This window comes from Salmo salar, chromosome ssa03, assembly GCF_905237065.1.
Source record: "Salmo salar chromosome ssa03, Ssal_v3.1, whole genome shotgun sequence".
In the NCBI taxonomy this organism is placed as follows: Eukaryota; Metazoa; Chordata; class Actinopteri; order Salmoniformes; family Salmonidae; genus Salmo; species Salmo salar.
In genome coordinates, this window is record NC_059444.1 from 36,953,556 (window position 1) to 36,973,592 (window position 20,037).

Consider the following 20,037-nt stretch of genomic DNA (forward strand, 5'->3'; position numbering starts at 1 on the left):
CAGCGTAGAGTAAGTTCAAATGAAATTTTATTCAACATTCGTGACAGACAAGGGATGTCAATACAAATTAACCTGACTATGTTGTCCAAGGGTCAGCATAGGAAAGTCAGGGCTAGGGAGAGGGTAGGAGTAGATTAGAGAAAATAATTTGTGTCAAAAGAGGATCAAAAAGATGGATGAAGAAGACTGGCCACTTTATGGGAGAGAGAAAGTAAGATGCATGTATGTCTGAGCACTATGAATCGTAATGTAATGCGTGTGTCAAAAAAACATCATTTCTGTTATGTAATATTATGCATAAAAGTACCATGCATGCAAACATTCATTTGTAACAATTCAGTACAGGTTGAGGGTAGGCAGGGGTGTCATGCACCCATTATTTTAGAGGGGGCACGAATTACATGAGGATAGGGGGTGTCGGAGAATTTACCATTTTTCTAACAAGTGAAACAGATTTTTCATGCAATCTAGAACCATAATCATTATGCTTAATTCTATGTAATTATATATTTTTTTCTGCGTAGGTTATCTAAGCATTCAATTGTCATTTTAATTAATAATGCACATTGATTTATTTCAGAACTTATGCCATTTTGAATATTCGATGAGGGGTGTTGACGTCAACCATCTGTATTCAATGGAGAGTGAGATGCTCAATGGAGAGTGAGATTTGTTTGTGTTTCTCCTGACCAGAGGTAGCGGCGCTCCATATCACGCAAATTAGGAACAGGGCACCATGAAAGGAGTGATTTCTGTGGTAGCTTTAAGTGTGGAGGTGGAGCAATTGAAGTTGAAGATTCCTGGTGTTTGTGATGCCCGCCGTTTGGTGCGACGCAGACCCGGTGGTGAGCGTGGTGAAACAGAGGAGTCACAATCAGTCCTTTTTAGTTCTGACTCGATCTTTATCCAACAAAGTCATGTTAGGATATGTCAGTTATAACCTGTTAGAGCTTTTGTGCCGAATCCACTGCGCTGTTTCAGGTGCATCGTTTATGGTCATGTCACAGCAGTTTGTAGGAGGGACATTCCAAGATTTGGGAAGAGTGCAGGAGGGTATAGAAAAGAGGTTTGTAGTTTCGGTGGATAAAGTTGTGGGTGTCAAGTGTAGTGGTGCCCATGTTGATGGGGATCGGAAGTGTCCGGTGCGAGAGAGGCAGGTTGAGGTGGCTAGAGTCAGAGTAGTGCAGAAGGTGTCATATGCTGAGGCAGTGAAGAAAGTAGAGGAGGATAGGTCAAGGGTGAGGGATCCTGAGAGGATCCCAGTGAGTAGTCGATCTGTGCCAGCACAGAGGGATTAGCCAACGAGTGATATATGTCCTAGTAAGGTTGGCTTCTTAGCGTTCATAGTAATGGTTATCAAATCATAGAAAATATACACTGCTCAAAAAAATAAAGGGAACACTAAAATAACACATCCTAGATCTGAATGAATGAAATAATCTTATTAAATACTTTTTTCTTTACATAGTTGAATGTGCTGACAACAAAATCACACAAAAATAATCAATGGAAATCCAATTTATCAACCCATGGAGGTCTGGATTTGGAGTCACTCAAAATTAAAGTGGAAAACCACACTACAGGCTGACCCAACTTTGATGTAATGTCCTTAAAACAAGTCAAAATGAGGCTCAGTAGTGTGTGTGGCCTCCACGTGCCTGTATGACCTCCCTACAATGCCTGGGCATGCTCCTGATGAGGTGGCGGATGGTCTCCTGAGGGATCTCTTCCCAGACCTGGACTAAAGCATCCGCCAACTCCTGGACAGTCAGTGGTGCAACGTGGCGTTGGTGGATGGAGCGAGACATGATGTCCCAGATGTGCTCAATTGGATTCAGGTCTGGGGAACGGGCGGGCCAGTCCATAGCATTAATGCCTTCCTCTTGCAGGAACTGCTGACACACTCCAGCCACATGAGGTCTAGCATTGCCTTGCATTAGGAGGAACCCAGGGCCAACCGCACCAGCATATGGTCTCACAAGGGGTCTGAGGATCTCATCTCGGTACCTAATGGCAGTCAGGCTACCTCTGGCGAGCACATGGAGGGCTGTGCGGCCCCCCAAAGAAATGCCACCCCACACCATGACTGACCCACCGCCAAACCGGTCATGCTGGAGGATGTTGCAGGCAGCAGAACGTTCTCCACGGCGTCTCCAGACTCTGTCACGTCTGTCACGTGCTCAGTGTGAACCTGCTTTCATCTGTGAAGAGCACAGGGCGCCAGTGGCGAATTTGCCAATCTTGGTGTTCTCTGGCAAATGCCAAATGTCCTGCACGGTGTTGGGCTGTAAGCACAACCCCCACCTGTGGACGTCGGGTCCTCATACCACCCTCATGGAGTCTGTTTCTGACCGTTTGAGCAGACACATGCACATTTGTGGCCTGCTGGAGGTCATTTTGCAGGGCTCTGGCAGTGCTCCTCCTGCTCCTCCTTGCACAAAGACAGAGGTAGCGGTCCTGCTGCTGGGTTGTTGCCCTCCTACGGCCTCCTCCATGTCTCCTGATGTACTGGCCTATCTCCTGGTAGCGCCTCCATGCTCTGGACACTACGCTGACAGACACAGCAAACCTTCTTGCCACAGCTCGCATTGATGTGCCATCCTGAATGAGCTGCACTACCTGAGCCACTTGTGTGGGTTGTAGACTCCGTCTCATGCTACCACTAGAGTGAAAGCACCGCCAGCATTCAAAAGTGACCAAACATCAGCCAGGAAGCATAGGAACTGAGAAGTGGTCTGTGGTCCCCACCTGCAGAACCACTCCTTTTATTGGGGGTGTCTTGCTAATTGCCTATAATTTCCACCTGTTGTCTATTCAATTTGCACAACAGCATGTGAAATTTATTGTCAATCAGTGTTGCTTCCTAAGTGGACAGTTTGATTTCACAGAAGTGTGATTGACTTGGAGTTACATTGTGTTGTTTAAGTGTTCCCTATATTTTTTTGAGCAGTGTATGTTGTGGTGGCAGCTGCAGAAAATTATTTGGGAATATGAGATTTGACTTCAGAAGAGATACAGGGTGTGTTGAGTGGTGGTGTTGGTCCATCCCAGGCCGTTGGCATGGTGCAGCAGCAGAAAAGGTCAAAGTAGTGGAATGGGGTGTTGAGTGTAGGCTTAGTTGGAAGGGTGTTTTTGTATGGTTATTTGTTTTGTTTTGTTTTTCCATTTCCCCTCTTAACATGTGTAAATATTTGTATGAACATAACAAGATTCAACAACTGAGACATAAAATGAACAAGTTCCATAGACGTGACTAACATACATGTGTCCCTGAACAAAGGGGGGGGGGGTCAAAATCAAAAGTAACAGTCAGCATCTGGTGTGGCCACCAGCTGCATTAAGTACTGCAGTGCATCTCCTCCTCATGGACTGCACCAGATTTGCCAGTTCTTGCTGTGAGATGTTACCCCACTCTTCCACCAAGGCACCTGCATTTTCCCGGATATTTCTGGGGGGAATGGCCTAGCCCTCACCCTCCGATCCAACAGGTCCCAGACATGCTCAATGGGATTGAGATCCGGGCTCATCGCTGGCCATGGAAGAACACTGACATTCCTGTCTTGCAGGAAATCACGCACAGAGCCAGCAGTATGGCTGGTGGCATTGTCATGCTGGAGGGTCATGTCAGGATGAGCCTACAGGAAGGGTACCACGTGAAGGAGGAGGATGTCTTCCCTGTAACACACGGCGTTGAGATTGCCTGCAATGACAACAAGCTCAGTCCGATGATGCTGTGACACACCGCCCCAGACCATGACGGGCCCTCCACCTCCAAATAGATCCTGCTCCAGAGTACAGGCCTCGGTGTAACGCTCATTCCCTTGACGATAAACGCGAATACGACCATCACCCCTGGTGAGACAAAACCACGACTCGTCAGTGAAGAGCACTTTTTGCCAGTCCTGTCTGGTCCAGCGACGGTGGGTTTGTGCCCATAGGCAACGTTGTTGCCGGTGATGTCTGGTGAGGACCTGCCTTACAACAGGCCTACAAGGCCTCAGTCCAGCCTCTCTCAGCCTATTGCGGACAGTCTGAGCACTGATGGAGGGATTGTGCGTTACTGGTGTAGCTCGGGCAGTTGTTGTTGCCATCCTGTACCTGTCCCACAGGTACAGGATGGCAACAACAACTGACAAGACAATTGTGAACAGAGGGCACATATATACAATTAATAATTAGGGGAATTGGAATCAGGTGTGTGTAATGAGAGTTCAGTGACGCCTAGAGGCCAGTGACATAGTCCCCCGGAACTGGTGCATGGAATGAGCAGCAGTACCAGGGGATTCCGTGACAATGCATCAGACGCAAAAAGGTTGATATCGCCCTAATACAAGAAACCCACCTAAAACATTCTGATGTCTGTAGATTCCAAGAGAGATACTATACATGTGTTGCTCATTCCTCAGCCACTAACAAAACGCAAGGTGTTTTGATATTATTTGATTGAAAACTACGTGTTCAGGATGATTGTTCTGATAATGATGATGCAGGACATTAAGATGTGTTTCCCCTCAATCTACTGTCCAAACATACCTGATTCTAATTTCCTTAGTTCTATCTTGAAAAGAATAAGAACTTGTTGTGGTTGGAGATTTTAATCAGGTGTGTAATTCTGTTAGGTAGGTATCATGTTTCATCAGACTCGCAAACAGATCAGGCCTCTGGTGATCTCATCTCATTTGCTGCAGAGCTTAATATTTTAGACACCTGGCGTCTAAGGAATTTGACTGTCAAAGATTATACTTTCTTTTCTTCAAGTCATAATACATTTTCCCGGCTAGACTACATATTTGTATCTCCCTATATAAACAGGTGTATTCAGACAACTGAGCTGCTCCTCATTGTCATTTCTGACCATGGAGCTATCCTGTATAGTATCTGACTTGACAGCACCAAACAAAAAGGTGCAGAATAAGGCTTTTTTTGCACAACTTTGAGCAAAGTTGAAAGAATGTTTATTGTTTAATACAGATACAGCCACATCCCACCAGTCACTTTGGGAGGTGACAAAATGTTTGAGGGGAAACAAGGCTTAAGCAAAACAAGGCCTTTTCTGGTATCAATACAATTCAAACACCATCTGGTAAGATATAACATGACCCGGCAGAAATTAATGATACGTTTAGGCAGTTTTATTCCCAATTATATCTATCAATCATGCATTAAAACAAGGAGAATTCCATAGAGACCAAATCACCTCACTGATTATAGTTTTGTTAAAAAATTGCAAATCTCCCCTAGACTGTAACAGTTATAGGCCCTTAAGGCCCTTAATAAGGCCCTTAAGCCTTATTACAACAGAGCTCAAGTTGTTTGCAAAGGTACTTGCCATCATAGTGGAACTGCTTGTAGGAAATCTAATTAGCAATGATCAAACTGCGTTTATAAAGGGTCGTTTAGCCTCAGACAATATTAGGCGTCTCTTCCATAATATAAATGAAAACGACCCAGTCCCTGCTGCACTTTTTAGTTTGGATGTGAAAAAAAGCTTTCGATATGCTAAAATTGAACTATTTATGGTGTGTTTTGGAGGCCTTTGGTTTAGGTAAAGGCTTTATCTCCATGGTAAAAATGTTGTATTCTGCATCCCAAGCAGTTGTGCAGACGGGAAACATTCTATCAAAGACTTTCTGTTTACGACATTCCACAAAACAAGGATGTCCATTATCACCAACGCTCTTTGCACTGTCTTTGGAGACCCTTACCCAAGCAATTAGATTGGACCCACTTATTTCACCCATCAATACTAAAGGTACTAAGCATAAAGTGTCACTCTATGCCGATGACACCTTATTGTATTTCGCAGACTTCTCAATTTCCCTTCCACAGATTCTGAAATGATTTACTATTTTCAGTTCATTCTCTAGATATAAACTGGGAAAATCTATACTGGTGCCCCTTAATAGCCCTGCGAAATGTTTAACTTTGCCTGCTGCATCTCCAATGCAGTGGCATGAGGCAGACTATTTATTTGTGGATATGCATACCCACCAAATTTTCCAAAGTTTGCAGAAGGAACTCTCTTAAAATATCATTACAAGGTAGGATTGCTATAGTAAAAATTAAACGTACTCGTACTGTCTGTTAAATGCTCTACATTGGGTGTCACTCTAGTATGGAACCGCGAAATGCAGGGATTGGGGCACGACCTGAACTGGGATACCATTTGGGAATATGTATTTGTTACCTCTAAAAACCCAGCACACCAGCTTATACATTATAAGCTTATACATAGAAGTTATGCAACCCCATTTAGACGTTTTAAGATGAAGCTGATTCCTACTCCAATATGTGATAGATGCCGTATGAATGATGTCAGAACACTAATGCAGATGTTTTGGGAATGTCCTGTGGTGTCCCAGTTCTGGTCACGTTTCAGATTTCCTTACAAAAATGATGGGTGTCCCTGTGAACAAAGATCCGCCATTCATTTGTATTGCAACTGGTTCAGAAAATAATAATTTAAGTGGGGTTAACAGCAGCAAAAAAAAGGTTATCCTTAGTGCTTGGATTACCCCTACAATCTTCTCGACTCAAACATGATTACCATATTTCCAAGATATTGTTCGTATAGAGCGGTCAGTGGCCGTGATAAATAAAGCTCGGGCAAATCCAGTTGAGGCATGGGATGTATTATGCTAAAATCTATCAGATATCAACAACTCTTGACCAGGCAATGGGCCTACATGGTAGGGGAGTGGGGGGACGTTCTTTTCTGAGAATAATATAGAATATTTTTTATTGTAAACTCTACTTTCTGTAAATGTCATATTGTGCACTCAAATAATTGACTCCTGACAGTATGTGTCACGTGTGTTCCCTCTCCAGGTCACCAGGCTGCTCATTATGGCGCACACCTGTCACCATCGTTACGCGAACCTGCGCATCATCACTCACCTGGACTGCATCACCTCCTTGATTACCTGCCATATACACTGCTCAAAAAAATAAAGGGAACACTTAAACAACACAATGTAACTCCAAGTCAATCACACTTCTGTGAAATCAAACTGTCCACTTAGGAAGCAACACTGATTGACAATAAATTTCACATGCTGTTGTGCAAATTGAATAGACAACAGGTGGAAATTATAGGCAATTAGCAAGACACCCCCAATAAAGGAGTGGTTCTGCAGGTGGGGACCACAGACCACTTCTCAGTTCCTATGCTTTCTGGCTGATGTTTTAGTCACTTTTGAATGCTGGCGGTGCTTTCACTCTAGTGGTAGCATGAGACGGAGTCTACAACCCATACAAGTGGCTCAGGTAGTGCAGCTCATCCAGGATGGCACATCAATGCGAGCTGTGGCAAGAAGGTTTGCTGTGTCTGTCAGCGTAGTGTCCAGAGCATGGAGGTGCTACCAGGAGACAGGCCAGTACATCAGGAGACGTGGAGGAGGCCGTAGGATGGCAACAACCCAGCAGCAGGACCGCTACCTCCGCCTTTGTGCAAGGAGGAGCAGGAGGAGCACTGCCAGAGCCCTGCAAAATGACCTCCAGCAGGCCACAAATGTGCATGTGTCTGCTCAAACGGTCAGAAACAGACTCCATGAGGGTGATATGAGGGCCCGACGTCCACAGGTGGGGGTTGTGCTTACAGCCCAACACCGTGCAGGACATTTGGCATTTGCCAGAGAACACCAAGATTGGCAAATTCGCCACTGGCGCCCTGTGCTCTTCACAGATGAAAGCAGGTTCACACTGAGCACGTGACAGACGTGACAGAGTCTGGAGACGCCGTGGAGAACGTTCTGCTGCCTGCAACATCCTCCAGCATGACCGGTTTGGCGGTGGGTCAGTCATGGTGTGGGGTGGCATTTCTTTGGGGGGCCGCACAGCCCTCCATGTGCTCGCCAGAGGTAGCCTGACTGCCATTAGGTACCGAGATGAGATCCTCAGACCCCTTGTGAGACCATATGCTGGTGCGGTTGGCCCTGGGTTCCTCCTAATGCAAGACAATGCTAGACCTCATGTGGCTGGAGTGTGTCAGCAGTTCCTGCAAGAGGAAGGCATTGATGCTATTGACTGGCCCGTCCGTTCCCCAGACCTGAATCCAATTGAGCACATCTGGGACATCATGTCTTGCTCCATCCACCAACGCCACGTTGCATCACAGACTGTCCAGGAGTTGGCGGATGCTTTAGTCCAGGTCTGGGAGGAGATCCCTCAGGAGACCATCCGCCACCTCATCAGGAGCATGCCCAGGCATTGTAGGGAGGTCATACCGGCACGTGGAGGCCACACACACTACTGAGCCTCATTTTGACTTGTTTTAAGGACATTACATCAAAGTTGGATCAGCCTGTAGTGTGGTTTTCCACTTTCATTTTGAGTGTGACTCCAAATCCAGACCTCCATGGGTTGATAAATTGGATTTCCATTGATTATTTTTGTGTGATTTTGTTGTCAGCACATTCAACTATGTAAAGAAAAAAGTATTTAATAAGATTATTTCTTTCATTCAGATCTAGGATGTGTTGTTTAAGTGTTCCCTTTATTTTTTTGAGCAGTATATATATATATATATACTGCTCAAAAAAATATATATATGTCACTCCCTTTGGTTCCGTCCACAGGTGTCATTGTTTCAGTTTCATGTCGGTGTGCTGTTAGTGTTTCTTGTTTTGTATTATGTTCTGTTTATTTTATTAAAACACTCACTCCCTGAACTTTCTTCGCAACTCTCAGCGCACATCGTTACAGATTGTTAGTGTTGTCTTGTCGGCTAGTATTTGTAACGTGATCCTGCATTGTGTGTTGTATATTGTGAAATAAAAAATGTTGATCAAAAAAATATATATTTGACCTGATCTGTGTAATCGGACTGACTTGTTTATTACTGTATTTACACCAGGGTAGTCCATCCGTCTTCCCGGATATCTACCCACCGGTAGGTCTGCTAATTTGAAGTGTAAACCGTCAAGAGCATAGATATCCAGGAAAAGAAAACAGTTTAGTAAATCATTCTAAAACCATTCCAAAAGTACAATGAAGACTATAAAAAATGAACATGTATTGTTTCTCAAGTTTGTTGCCACAACTCTAGGTTGAGTACTCTAGGTTTTCACACATCTGAAAACAGGGAAAGCTCCGGTCCTTCCCAGCTCAAAGATGTGCTTACTGCACCCTGTGTTGCTTGGCGACTTGCCCTCAAAGTTGTAGCAGCTCAGCCATTGGTGGTGGCACTTCAGGGAGTCTTGGGTCATCTGTTCTAAGGATCACTCTCTTAAGTAGCTCCAATTGAGGGTCTTCTCAACACTGCTCTCTGAAGTTCTGTGTCACGTCCTGACCAGCAGATGGAGCTAGTGTTTTAGTTTTGGGGTCAGGACGTGGCATGTTTGTGTTGGTTAAATGTTGGGTGGATGATTGGGACTTCCAATTGAAGGCAGGTGTGTATAGTTGCCTTTGATTGGAAGTCCTATATAGGTGTGTGTGTTTTTCTTTGGGGTTGTGGGTGGTTGTTTTTGCACTGCGTTTCTAGCCTGCAGAACTGTAGCTGTTGTCACTTTGTTTGCATTGTTAAGTGGATGCTTTACTTCTTTATTTTAATTAAAGACGAGTATTCACATACCTGCTGCGCCTTGGTCCATTTCTACAGAAGACAGCCGTTACAGAACCACCCACCAAAGGACCAAGCAGCAGAAGAGGAGGAAGCCACAGGAGAAGAAAATGGAGGAATGGACCTGGCAGGACGAAAGAACATTCTGGGCGGACAAGTTAAGGGAGCTAAGGGAACCCGAGAGGCAGCCCCAAGATTTTTTTTGGGGGGGGCACACGGGTAGTTTGGCCAGGCCAGGGAGGAGCCGTAAGCCAGCTACCCGTGACTACAGGGAGGAGCGTACGAGGTGGAGGGCGTCATGTTACGCTGAGGTGCGCACCATCTCGCCTATACGGACGCACAGCCCAGTTCGCCCAGTACCAGCGCCCCGCAGGTGCCAGGGCAAGGGGAGCATCGAGCCGGAAGGGGTGATGCCAACCCTGCACTCAAGACCGCCAGTGCGCCCTTTCGGTCCGGTGTTTCCCGCTAGACACACTAGCATGGAGGTGCGTGTCTCCAGGCTGGTACGTCCAATACCTGCCCCACGCATCCGGAGTCAACAGTCGTCACCAGAGCTGCCCGCCAGTCAACAGTCGTCACCAGAGCTGCCCGCCAGTCAACAGTCGTCACCAGAGCTGCCCGCCAGTCAACAGTCGTCACCAGAGCTGCCCGCCAGTCAACAGTCGTCACCAGAGCTGCCCGCCAGTCAACAGTCGTCACCAGAGCTGCCCGCCAGTCAACAGTCGTCGCCAGAGCTGCCCGCCAGTCAACAGTCGTCGCCAGAGCTGCCCGCCAGTCAACAGTCGTCACCAGAGCTGCCCGCCAGTCAACAGTCGTCACCAGAGCTGCCCGCCAGTCAACAGTCGTCACCAGAGCTGCCCGCCAGTCAACAGTCGTCGCCAGAGCTGCCCGCCAGTCAACAGTCGTCACCAGAGCTGCCCGCCAGTCAACAGTCGTCACCAGAGCTGCCCGCCAGTCAACAGTCGTCGCCAGAGCTGCCCGCCAGTCAACAGTCGTCACCAGAGCTGCCCGCCAGTCAACAGTCGTCGTCAGAGCTGCCCGCCAGTCGTCAGAGCTGCCCGCCAGTCAACAGTCGTCAGAGCTGCCCGCCAGTCAACAGTCGCCAGAGAGGTCAGACTGCGCTGAACTGCCGGAGAGGCCAGACTGCGCTGAACTGCCGGAGAGGTCAGACTGCGCTGAACTGCCGGAGAGGTCAGACTGCGCTGAACTGCCGGAGAGGTCAGACTGCGCTGAACTGCCGGAGAGGCCAGACTGCGCTGAACTGCCGGAGTGGCCAGACTGCCCTGACCTGCCGGAGTGGCCAGACTGCCCTGACCTGCCGGAGTGGCCAGACTGCCCTGACCTGCCGGAGTGGCCAGACTGCCCTGACCTGCCGGAGTGGCCAGACTGCCCTGACCTGCCGGAGTGGCCAGACTGCCCTGACCTGCCGGAGTGGCCAGACTGCCCTGACCTGCCGGAGTGGCCAGACTGCCCTGACCGTCCCGAGTGGCCAGACTGCCCTGACCGTCCCGAGTGGCCAGACTGTCCCCCGGCCCAGCCCGAGGGGCCCTCCTGTCCCCCGGCCCAGCCCGAGGGGCCCTCCTGTCCCCCGGCCCAGCCCGAGGGGCCCTCCTGTCCCCCGGCCCAGCCCGAGGGGCCCTCCTGTCCCCCGGCCCAGCCCGAGGGGCCCTCCTGTCCCCCGGCCCAGCCCGAGGGGCCCTCCTGTCCCCCGGTCCAGCCCGAGGGGCCCTCCTGTCCCCCGGCCCAGCACGAGTGGTCCGTCTGCCAGGGTCAGCCCAAGTGGCCCATCTGCCCGGCGCAGCTAGCAGCGCCACCTGAGCCACCTCCAGGATAGGTGGGTTGGGGAGGGAGGGTGTAGCACAGTGCCGTCGGTGACGGCAGCCGCCCTCCCTTCCCTCCCTTATTGTTTTAGGGTTATTGTTTATGGGTTTTGTGTTGTTTTTTTTTGTTGGTAGGTGCATTCCAGGGTCTGCACCTTGAGGGGGGGGGGTACTGTCACGTCCTGACCAGCAGATGGAGCTAGTGTTTTAGTTTTGGGGTCAGGACGTGGCATGTTTGTGTTGGTTAAATGTTGGATGGATGATTGGGACTTCCAATTGAAGGCAGGTGTGTATAGTTGCCTTTGATTGGAAGTCCTATATAGGTGTGTGTGTTTTTCTTTGGGGTTGTGGGTGGTTGTTTTTGCACTGCGTTTCTAGCCTGCAGAACTGTAGCTGTTGTCACTTTGTTTGCATTGTTAAGTGGATGCTTTACTTCTTTATTTTAATTAAAGATGAGTATTCACATACCTGCTGCGCCTTGGTCCATTTCTACAGAAGACAGCCGTTACATTCTGGGATGTCTGTGTAGTCCTTTGCAGTTTTCTATGCGTAGACGTAGACACCTTCGAGACTTACTGTCGAGTCTCCTTTAGCTGAAAGAGAGAATAATATTTGGTGAGTATTTTGTCTGTAGAATTAACTATCACACCTGATTAAAGTAAGTACATTCTAAACTGAAGACCAAGATTAGTTGATTATTGGAGCCATGTGTTGGCTGGGGCTTGAAAACAATCAAAACAAGTAATCCTACATATTTACAACTAAATAGCAACATTTCAGTTTATATCTAGTCATATACACTACCGGTCAAAAGTTTTAAAACAACTACTGATTCAAGGGTTTTTCTTAATTTGGACTATTTTCTACATTGTAGAATAATGAGGACCACCACAGGAATGTCCTCTCATGAGGACCGCCACAGGAATGGAAGACCTAGAGTTACCTCTGCTGCAGAGGATAAGTTCATTAGAGTTACCAGCCTCATAAATTGAAGCCCAAATAAATGCTTCACAGAATTCAAGTAACAGACACATCTCAACATCAACTGTTCAGAGGAGACTGTGTGAATCAGGCCTTCATGGTCGAATTGCTGTAAAGAAACCACTACTAAAGGACACTAATAAGAAGAAGAGACTTGCTTGGGCCAAGAAAAACGAGCAATGGACATTAGACTAGTGGAAATTTGTCATTTGGTCTGGAGTCCAAACTGGAGATTTTTGGTTCCAACCGCTGTGTCTTTGTGAGACACAATGTGGGTGAACAGATGATCTCCGCATGTGTATTTCCCACCATAAAGCATGGAGGAGAAGGTGTTATGGTGTGGGGGTGCTTTGCTGGTGACACTGTCTGTGATTTATTTAGAATTCAAGGCACACTTAACCAGCATGGCTACCAAAGCATTCTGCAGCGAAACGCCATCCCATCTGGTTTGTTTTTCAACAGGACAATGACCCAACACACCTCCAGGCTGTGTAAGGGCTATTTTACCAAGAAGGAGAGTGATGGAGTGGTGCATCAGATGACCTGGCCTCCACAATCCCCCGACTTCAAACAAATTGAGATGGTTTGGGATGAGTCAGACCGTAGAGTGAAGGAAAAGCAGCCAACAAGTGCTCAGCACATGGGGGAACTCCTTCAAGACTGTTGGAAAAGCATTCCTCATGAAGCTGTTTGAGAGTGTGAGTGTGCAAAGCTGTCATCAAGTCAAATGGTGGCTATGGTGGTTCCTAAACTCAGCAAAAAACAAACGTCCCTTTTTCAGGACCCTGTCTTTCAAAGATAATTTGTAAAAAATCCAAATAACTTCACAGATCTTCATTGTAAAGGGTTTAAACACTGTTTCCCATGCTTGTTCAATGAACCATAAACAATTAATGAACATGCCCCTGTGGAACGGTTGTTAAGACACTAACAGCTTACAGACGGTAGGCAATTAAGGTCAGTTATGAAAACTTAGGACACTAAAGAGGCCTTTCTACTGACTCTGAAAAACACCAAAGAAAGATGCCCAGGGTCCTTGCTCATCTGTGTGAACGTGCCTTAGGCATGCTGCAAGGAGGCATGAGGACTGCAGATGTGGCCAGGGCAATAAATTGCAATGTCCGTACTGTGAGACGCCTAAGACAGCGCTACAGGGAGACAGGACGGATAGCTGATCGTCCTCGCATTGGCAGACCACGTGTAACAACACCTGCACAGGATCGGTACATCTGAACATCACACCTGCGGGACAGGTACAGGATGGCAACAACAACTGCCTGAGTTACACCAGGAATGCACAATTCCTCCATCAGTGCTTAGACTGATAGGCCTGTTGTAAGGCAGGTCCTCACCAGACATCACCGGCAACAACGTAGCATATGGACACAAACCCACCATCGCTGGACCAGACAGGACAGGCAAAATCACGGTTTTGTCTCACCAGGGGTGATGGTCGGATTCACGTTTATCGTCGAGGGAATGAGCGTTACACCGAGGCCTGTACTCTGGTGTGGGATTGATTTGGTGGTGGAGGGTCCGTCATGGTCTGGGGCGGTGTGTCACAGCATCATCGGACTGAGCTTGTTGTCATTACAGGCAATCTCAACGCTGTGTGTTACAAGGAAGACATCCTTCTCCCTCATGTGGTACCCTTCCTGTAGGCTCATCCTGACATGACCCTCTAGCATGACAATGCCACCAGTCATACTGCTCATTCTTTGCGTGATTTCCTGCAAGACAGGAATGTCGAATGTCAGTGTTCTGCCATGGCCAGCAAAGAGCCCGGATCTCAATCCCATTGAGCACGTCTGGGACCTGTTGGATCGGAGGGTGAGGGCTAGGGCCATTCCCCCCAGAAATGTCCGGGAACTTGCAGGTGCCTTGGTGGAAGAGTGGGGTAACATTTCACAGCAAGAACTGGCAAACCTGGTGCAGTCCATGAGGAGGAGATGCACTGCAGTACTTAATGCAGCTGGAGGCCACACCAGATACTGACTGTTACCTTTGATTTTGATCCCTCCCCCCCCCCCTTTGTTCAGGGATACATTATTCAATATCTGTTAGTCACATGTCTGTGGAACTCGTTCAGTTTATGTCTCAGTTGTTGAATCTTGTTATGTTAATACAAATATTTACACATGCTAAGTTTGCTGAAAATAAACGCAGTTGACAGTGAGAGGACGTTTCTTTTTTTGCTGAGTTTATATGATTCCATATGTGTTAATTCATAGTTTTGATGTCTTCACTATTATTCTACAATGTAGAAAATAGTGAAAATAAATAAAAACCCTTGAATGAGTAGATGTTCTGAAACTTTTGATCAATACTATACACTGTCTAGCTTGTGTGCATTCGGAAAGTATTCAGACCCCTTCACTTTTTCCACATTTTATGTTACAGCCTTATTCTGAAATTGATTACATTTAAAAATGTTTTCTAATGAATTTACACACAACACCCCATAATTACAAAGCAAAAACAGGTTTTTAGAAATGTTTGCACATTTATTTAAAAAAACGGATACCTTATTTACGTAAGTATTCGACTCTTTGCTATGAGACTCGGAATTGAGCTCAGGTGTATCCTGTTTCCATTGATCATCCTTGATGTTTCTACAACTTGATTGGAGTCCACCTGTGGTAAATTCAATTGATTGGACATGATTTGGAAAGGCACACATCTGTCTATATAAGGTCCCACAGTTGAATGTGCATGTAGAAGGAACTGTCCATAAGGAATTTACCCTAAGCACACAGCCAAGACAACGCAGGAGTAGCTTCGGGATAAGTCTCTGAATGTCCTTGGGTGCAGTGGCGGTTCTAGACCATTTCAACTGGGGGGCCAAGCTGGGGCCAGTTGTACTGTTTGAGGGGCCAGTTACATTAGACGTTATTGTTGTCATATCGTTTTCTTCACTGCATTGCAGGCATTAGCAGGCAAAAGACCATGTTCATAATCATCATCGTTGCCACTGTCTAATAACGGATGTAAAAAAAGAACGATAGCAAAAATGTGTTATGTAAAAATTATTTCATACTCCACATTTAGGGGGGCCACAAGGGGTCCAAAATTGTTGTCACAGGGGTACTGGCCCCCCCAGAACTCATATGGCAGGCAAAAACCTGAGAAAAATCCAAGCAGGAAGTGAAAAGTCTGAGAATTGTAGTTCTTCTTTTGATTCTCTATCAAAGCTCCAGTGTCTGTGGGGTGACGTTGCACTTCCTAAGGCTTCCATTGGCTGTCTAAAGCCTTCAGAAAGTGGTTTGAGCATTTTCCTGTCACTGGGCAGAGTATAGGAGCTCAGTTACTGAGTGGTCTGCCTGGCAACAAAGAGATTGGATATGCTCGGTCCCGCGAGCATGCCCCTCCTTCTTTTTCTTCTTGAATGAATATGCTATTGTCCGGTTGGAATATTATTGCAATTTTACGTAAAAAATACCATAAAGATTGATTTTAAACAGCGTTTGACATGCTTCTAAGTACGGTAATGGAACATTTTGACTTTTCGTCTCTCATTCCGCGCTCACGCGTTATGCCTTTGGATAAGTGATCTGTACGCACGAACAAAACGGAGGTATTTGGACATAAATATGGATTATTTGGAACAAAAACAACATTTCTTGTGGAAGTAGCAGCCCTGGGAGTGCATTCTGACGAAGATCAGCAAAGGTAATACAATATTTCTAATACTAATTCTGAGTTTAGGTTGCCCCGAATTTGGCGGGTGTCTGAATAGCTCGCCGTGATGGCTGAGCTATGTACTCAGAATATTGAAAAATGTGCTTTCTCCGTAAAGCTATTTTAAAATCTGACACAGCGGTTGCATAAAAGAGTAGTCTATCTATATTTCTTAAAATAATTGTTATGTATTTTGGCAACGTTTATGATGAGTATTTTTGTAAATTGATGTGCACATTCACCGGACGTTTTGGTGGGAATACATTTTCTGAATATCACGCGCCAATGTAAAATGCTGTTTTTGGATATAAATATGAACTTTATCGAACAAAACATACATGTATTGTGTAACATAATGTCCTAGGAGTGTCATCTGATGAAGATCATCAAAGGTTAGTGCTTCATTTCGCTGTGTTTTGGGTTTTATTGACACATGTTCTTGCTTGGAAAATGGCTGTGTGATTATTTTTGTCTATGTACTCTCCTAACATAACCTAATGTTTTGCTTCCGCTGTAAAGCCTTTTTGAAATCGGACAATGTGGTTAGATTAACGAGAAGTGTAGCTTTAAAATGGTGTAAAATAGTCGTATGTTTGAGAAAGTTGAATTATGACATTTTGTTGTTTTTGAATTTTCCGCCCTGATATTTCACTGGCTGTGTCTAGCCCATAGGTGGGACACCACCTTGAAATGCCTCGTTTTTCACGTTTAAGCCTGATGCTACCCTGTACCTTACAAAGTGCCTGATCCATTTCGGCCAGTTTTGAATGTCCATACAATCAAAATTCTCTGGGGGACTAATGCGAAATCCGTCATCACTAGCCACTGGCCTGTCCGTGTTTGCGCCAGAGCCCGTTGAACTTGGAGTCGCAAACCCTGAAATCCCACCAGCTTCTTCCTCTTGCAACATGTTGCTTATCAGTAATTTAGTCCTTGCTCGTTAGCTAGCAAAATAATGATATGCGCTGTTTTATCTCCAACAATGTGCCCTCCCTGCTTTGAAACAGCTTGAATGTATGATGTACTTGGTACGTCCTTCACGTTTATGTGAATTTTAAAACCACTTCTGATACCATGTAGTATTATCTAAAAATAAGGACGCACGACAACGAGGTTCTAGCTCCAGCCTGTTTACTAACCTAACCCTCGCATGTCATACATAGGCATGGATACCCCCAAGGGACATCCTACTACACTCCCCATCCCTAATTGCTGTCCCAATATATTATCAATATCTCACAAACTCAAATCTCTCTCTCCTCTCTTTCTCTCTGCGTGTGTCTGTCTGTAGGAGATATTGGGTAAGTGCAGTAAAGAGCAGGCGTTTAAGACCATTCTGTTCTCTGGGTAACACTAAGACAACTGATTTTGTAATGTAAATATCACTGTAAATCTTCATGAACATGACGCACACACTGAAAAACTCTTGGTTCCATGGTAACTGGTACCTTACTTGAGAATGTATATATTTTTTAACTTTTTCTTTTACTTGACAACATTCAGAAAGAAAATATGTGCTCGTTACATTTCGAATGCTCAGGCAGGACAGTAAAACGTTCAAATTCATACACTTATTAAGAGAACTAATCGCTACTGCCTCTGATCTGGTTTGTAAAATATTGTTAGACTGTGCCCCTGGCTTTCCATAAATAAAGAAAATCAAGAACATCTGTATAATATAAGGAATTTGATATATAGCCTTTGCTTTCACTTTTGATACTTAAGTACATTTAAAACCAGATACCTTTTAGACTTTTACTCAAGTAATATTTTACTGGATGACTTTCACTGTTACTTGAGTCATTTTCTATTAAGTATCTTTACTTTTACTCAAGTAGTATTTTAATGGGTCACTCCCTTTTTTCTTGAGTCATTTTCTATTAAGTATCTTTACTTTTACTCAAGTATGAAAATTGGGTACTTTTTCCACCACTTGTCAAGTATTTTCTCCACCAAGATCTCAAAATGACATGGAAAATATCAATTGTAAAATAATAAGGACACAACATGTGATGTTTTTAAGAAATGATATAAAGCATTTTATTTCAAAACAGTCACACTGTTCGTTCAAATTCATCAGAACCAATGGTCCTCAAACGAACCCGTGTCCCCCAAAACTGTCCCGTGCTTGCTGTGGGGGAACATTGGTGTTCACTTCACTGCCTAAAGCCCCATGGTTACAGCGTGTCTGTTCAACCATGATCAGAGCACTAGTCCACTCACGCAAGGGTGCCTCCTTCCCTCCCGTGGTAGGAAGAGCACATCTCCCACAGTCAGAACAGTAGGCTGGTGGGCTGCAGCCTCAGTGTGATGTGAGCACTTGCCCAGTCACTCAAGGGTGCCTCCAATCCTCCCGTGGTAGACAGTGCACACATCACACAGTCAGCTGGTACTGTAGATAGTAAGCTCAAGCCTCAGTCCTCCACACATTCATAGCTACTGATTTGTGTTCTCTTTCAAGCCAAATTAACCCTCATATTAACCCTTAAAATCTATAAATCATATTTTCCCATCAAAGCTCACATCTTCCCACTCCCTCAATCAATCCTCCTCCCTTCCATTTTAAAATGTCAGTCTGTAGTAGGCCCTCGCCCTCCCCTGGCCTCTATACCCTAGGTCCCTCACTGAGTGCTGTACACGCCGCTGAGCAGGCGGCTCTTCTTCTCCTCCTTCTGGCTCTCGTTCTTCAGGTCAGCAAACACCTGGGAGAAGAAGTTAGGGTCTGTGTTCATCTGGAGCATCTTCACACTCATCAGCTTGGTGATGGTCATGCAGCGGATCCAGAAGGTCTGCTTGCAGGTGTCCACCAGGAAGGGTTTCAGGGGGTAGGCGATCTCGTTGCCCATGTAGGAGCAGGTCGTGTAGAGGCAGGTGAGCAGCACGGCATGCAGCTCGTGCAAGGTGGCCACCTCGGAGGAAACCGCCTCGCGGCACAGCATGTAGAGGAAGACCACAGCGGCCGGATTGATGCAGCTCTGGTTCTGATAGTAGTTGTCCAGCAGATAACGGTCCACCACCCGCAGCCACAGCACCGGGTCCATGGAAGACATGTCCTGGAGCCGGTGGCAGCGCCGGCACAGGAACTCACCCAGGCAGCGCAGCAGCTCACCAGTTGTAGCGTGGACCATCACCAACCTCCTGGGCGTGTCGAGGTCTTGGACGGTCACCATCTGGGGCATGTCGGGGGCCGTGTTTGAGTTGGATATGGGGGCCTTCTCGACCGACGAGGCGGCGTTCTTGGAGATGGCTGGAGTGCTCTGGTCCTGGGTTGACAGCTTGTCACAGGACTGAGACTTCTCCAGGGTGAGGGAGGACAGGTTGGAGAAGGACTGAGACTTATCCAGGTTCTCATTACTCAGATGGACAATGTTGTTTTGGTTGGTGTTCTCATGGGCCTGCTCCTTCTTGGAGCTCTTCTTCTTCACAATCCACCACCATGGCGAGTAGCGCTTCAGAGTCTTGTCTTTTGCGTTCTTACCGGTCTGGACTTCCATCAAGTGGCCCACAGTGTCCGGCCCATCTTTGAAGAGGACTGCCTTCTTGCGGACCGAGATAGAAATTGTGGATCCCATAGTCAATAGTGCCTGTGGAAAACAAAATGCTTCAATATTGGCAAAATGAAGTGCATGGCATCAGTTCAGTAGGCCTAGCTAGCTCAGCTCTGGCTGTCTCCGAAATGGCAACCTATTCCCTATAAAGTGCACTGCTTTTGACCATGGCCCAAAGGGGTCTGGTCAAAAGCAGTGCTTTATATAGGAAACAGGATTCCATTTGGGACAGATTCTAAATCACAGTATTAAGCATAGACATTAGTGTTATGTATTCATAAACATGAGCAATATAACATTCCAAAGCAAAACAAAAATATTACTCACTGATTTCAAGTTGATATGTGAGAAATTATAAAGATATTTCAATATTTTCTTTGTTAATTGAAAGGTAAAGACGGGTTGTCCAGTGCTTTGAGTTCAAGGCTGTTATGGTTGTGAACATCAGAAT

At 46.1% G+C, this 20,037-nt stretch overlaps 1 protein-coding gene across 1 annotated transcript; it reads right to left on the reverse strand.

The window, feature by feature from the left end:
• Positions 1-18,145: 18,145 nt before the first annotated feature.
• LOC106600451 (cyclin-dependent kinase 5 activator 1-like) lies at positions 18,146-19,716 on the reverse strand. Its single transcript, XM_014191813.2, has one exon. The coding sequence runs from the start codon at positions 19,608-19,610 to the stop codon at positions 18,660-18,662; it is 951 nt and encodes a 316-aa protein (XP_014047288.1). The 5' UTR covers positions 19,611-19,716; the 3' UTR covers positions 18,146-18,659.
• Positions 19,717-20,037: the final 321 nt, after the last annotated feature.

Excerpts from the sequence above, each read along its gene's own strand:
- LOC106600451 (XM_014191813.2), bottom strand. The coding sequence starts at position 19,610 with ATGGGATCCACAATTTCTATCTCGGTCCGCAAGAAGGCAGTCCTCTTC.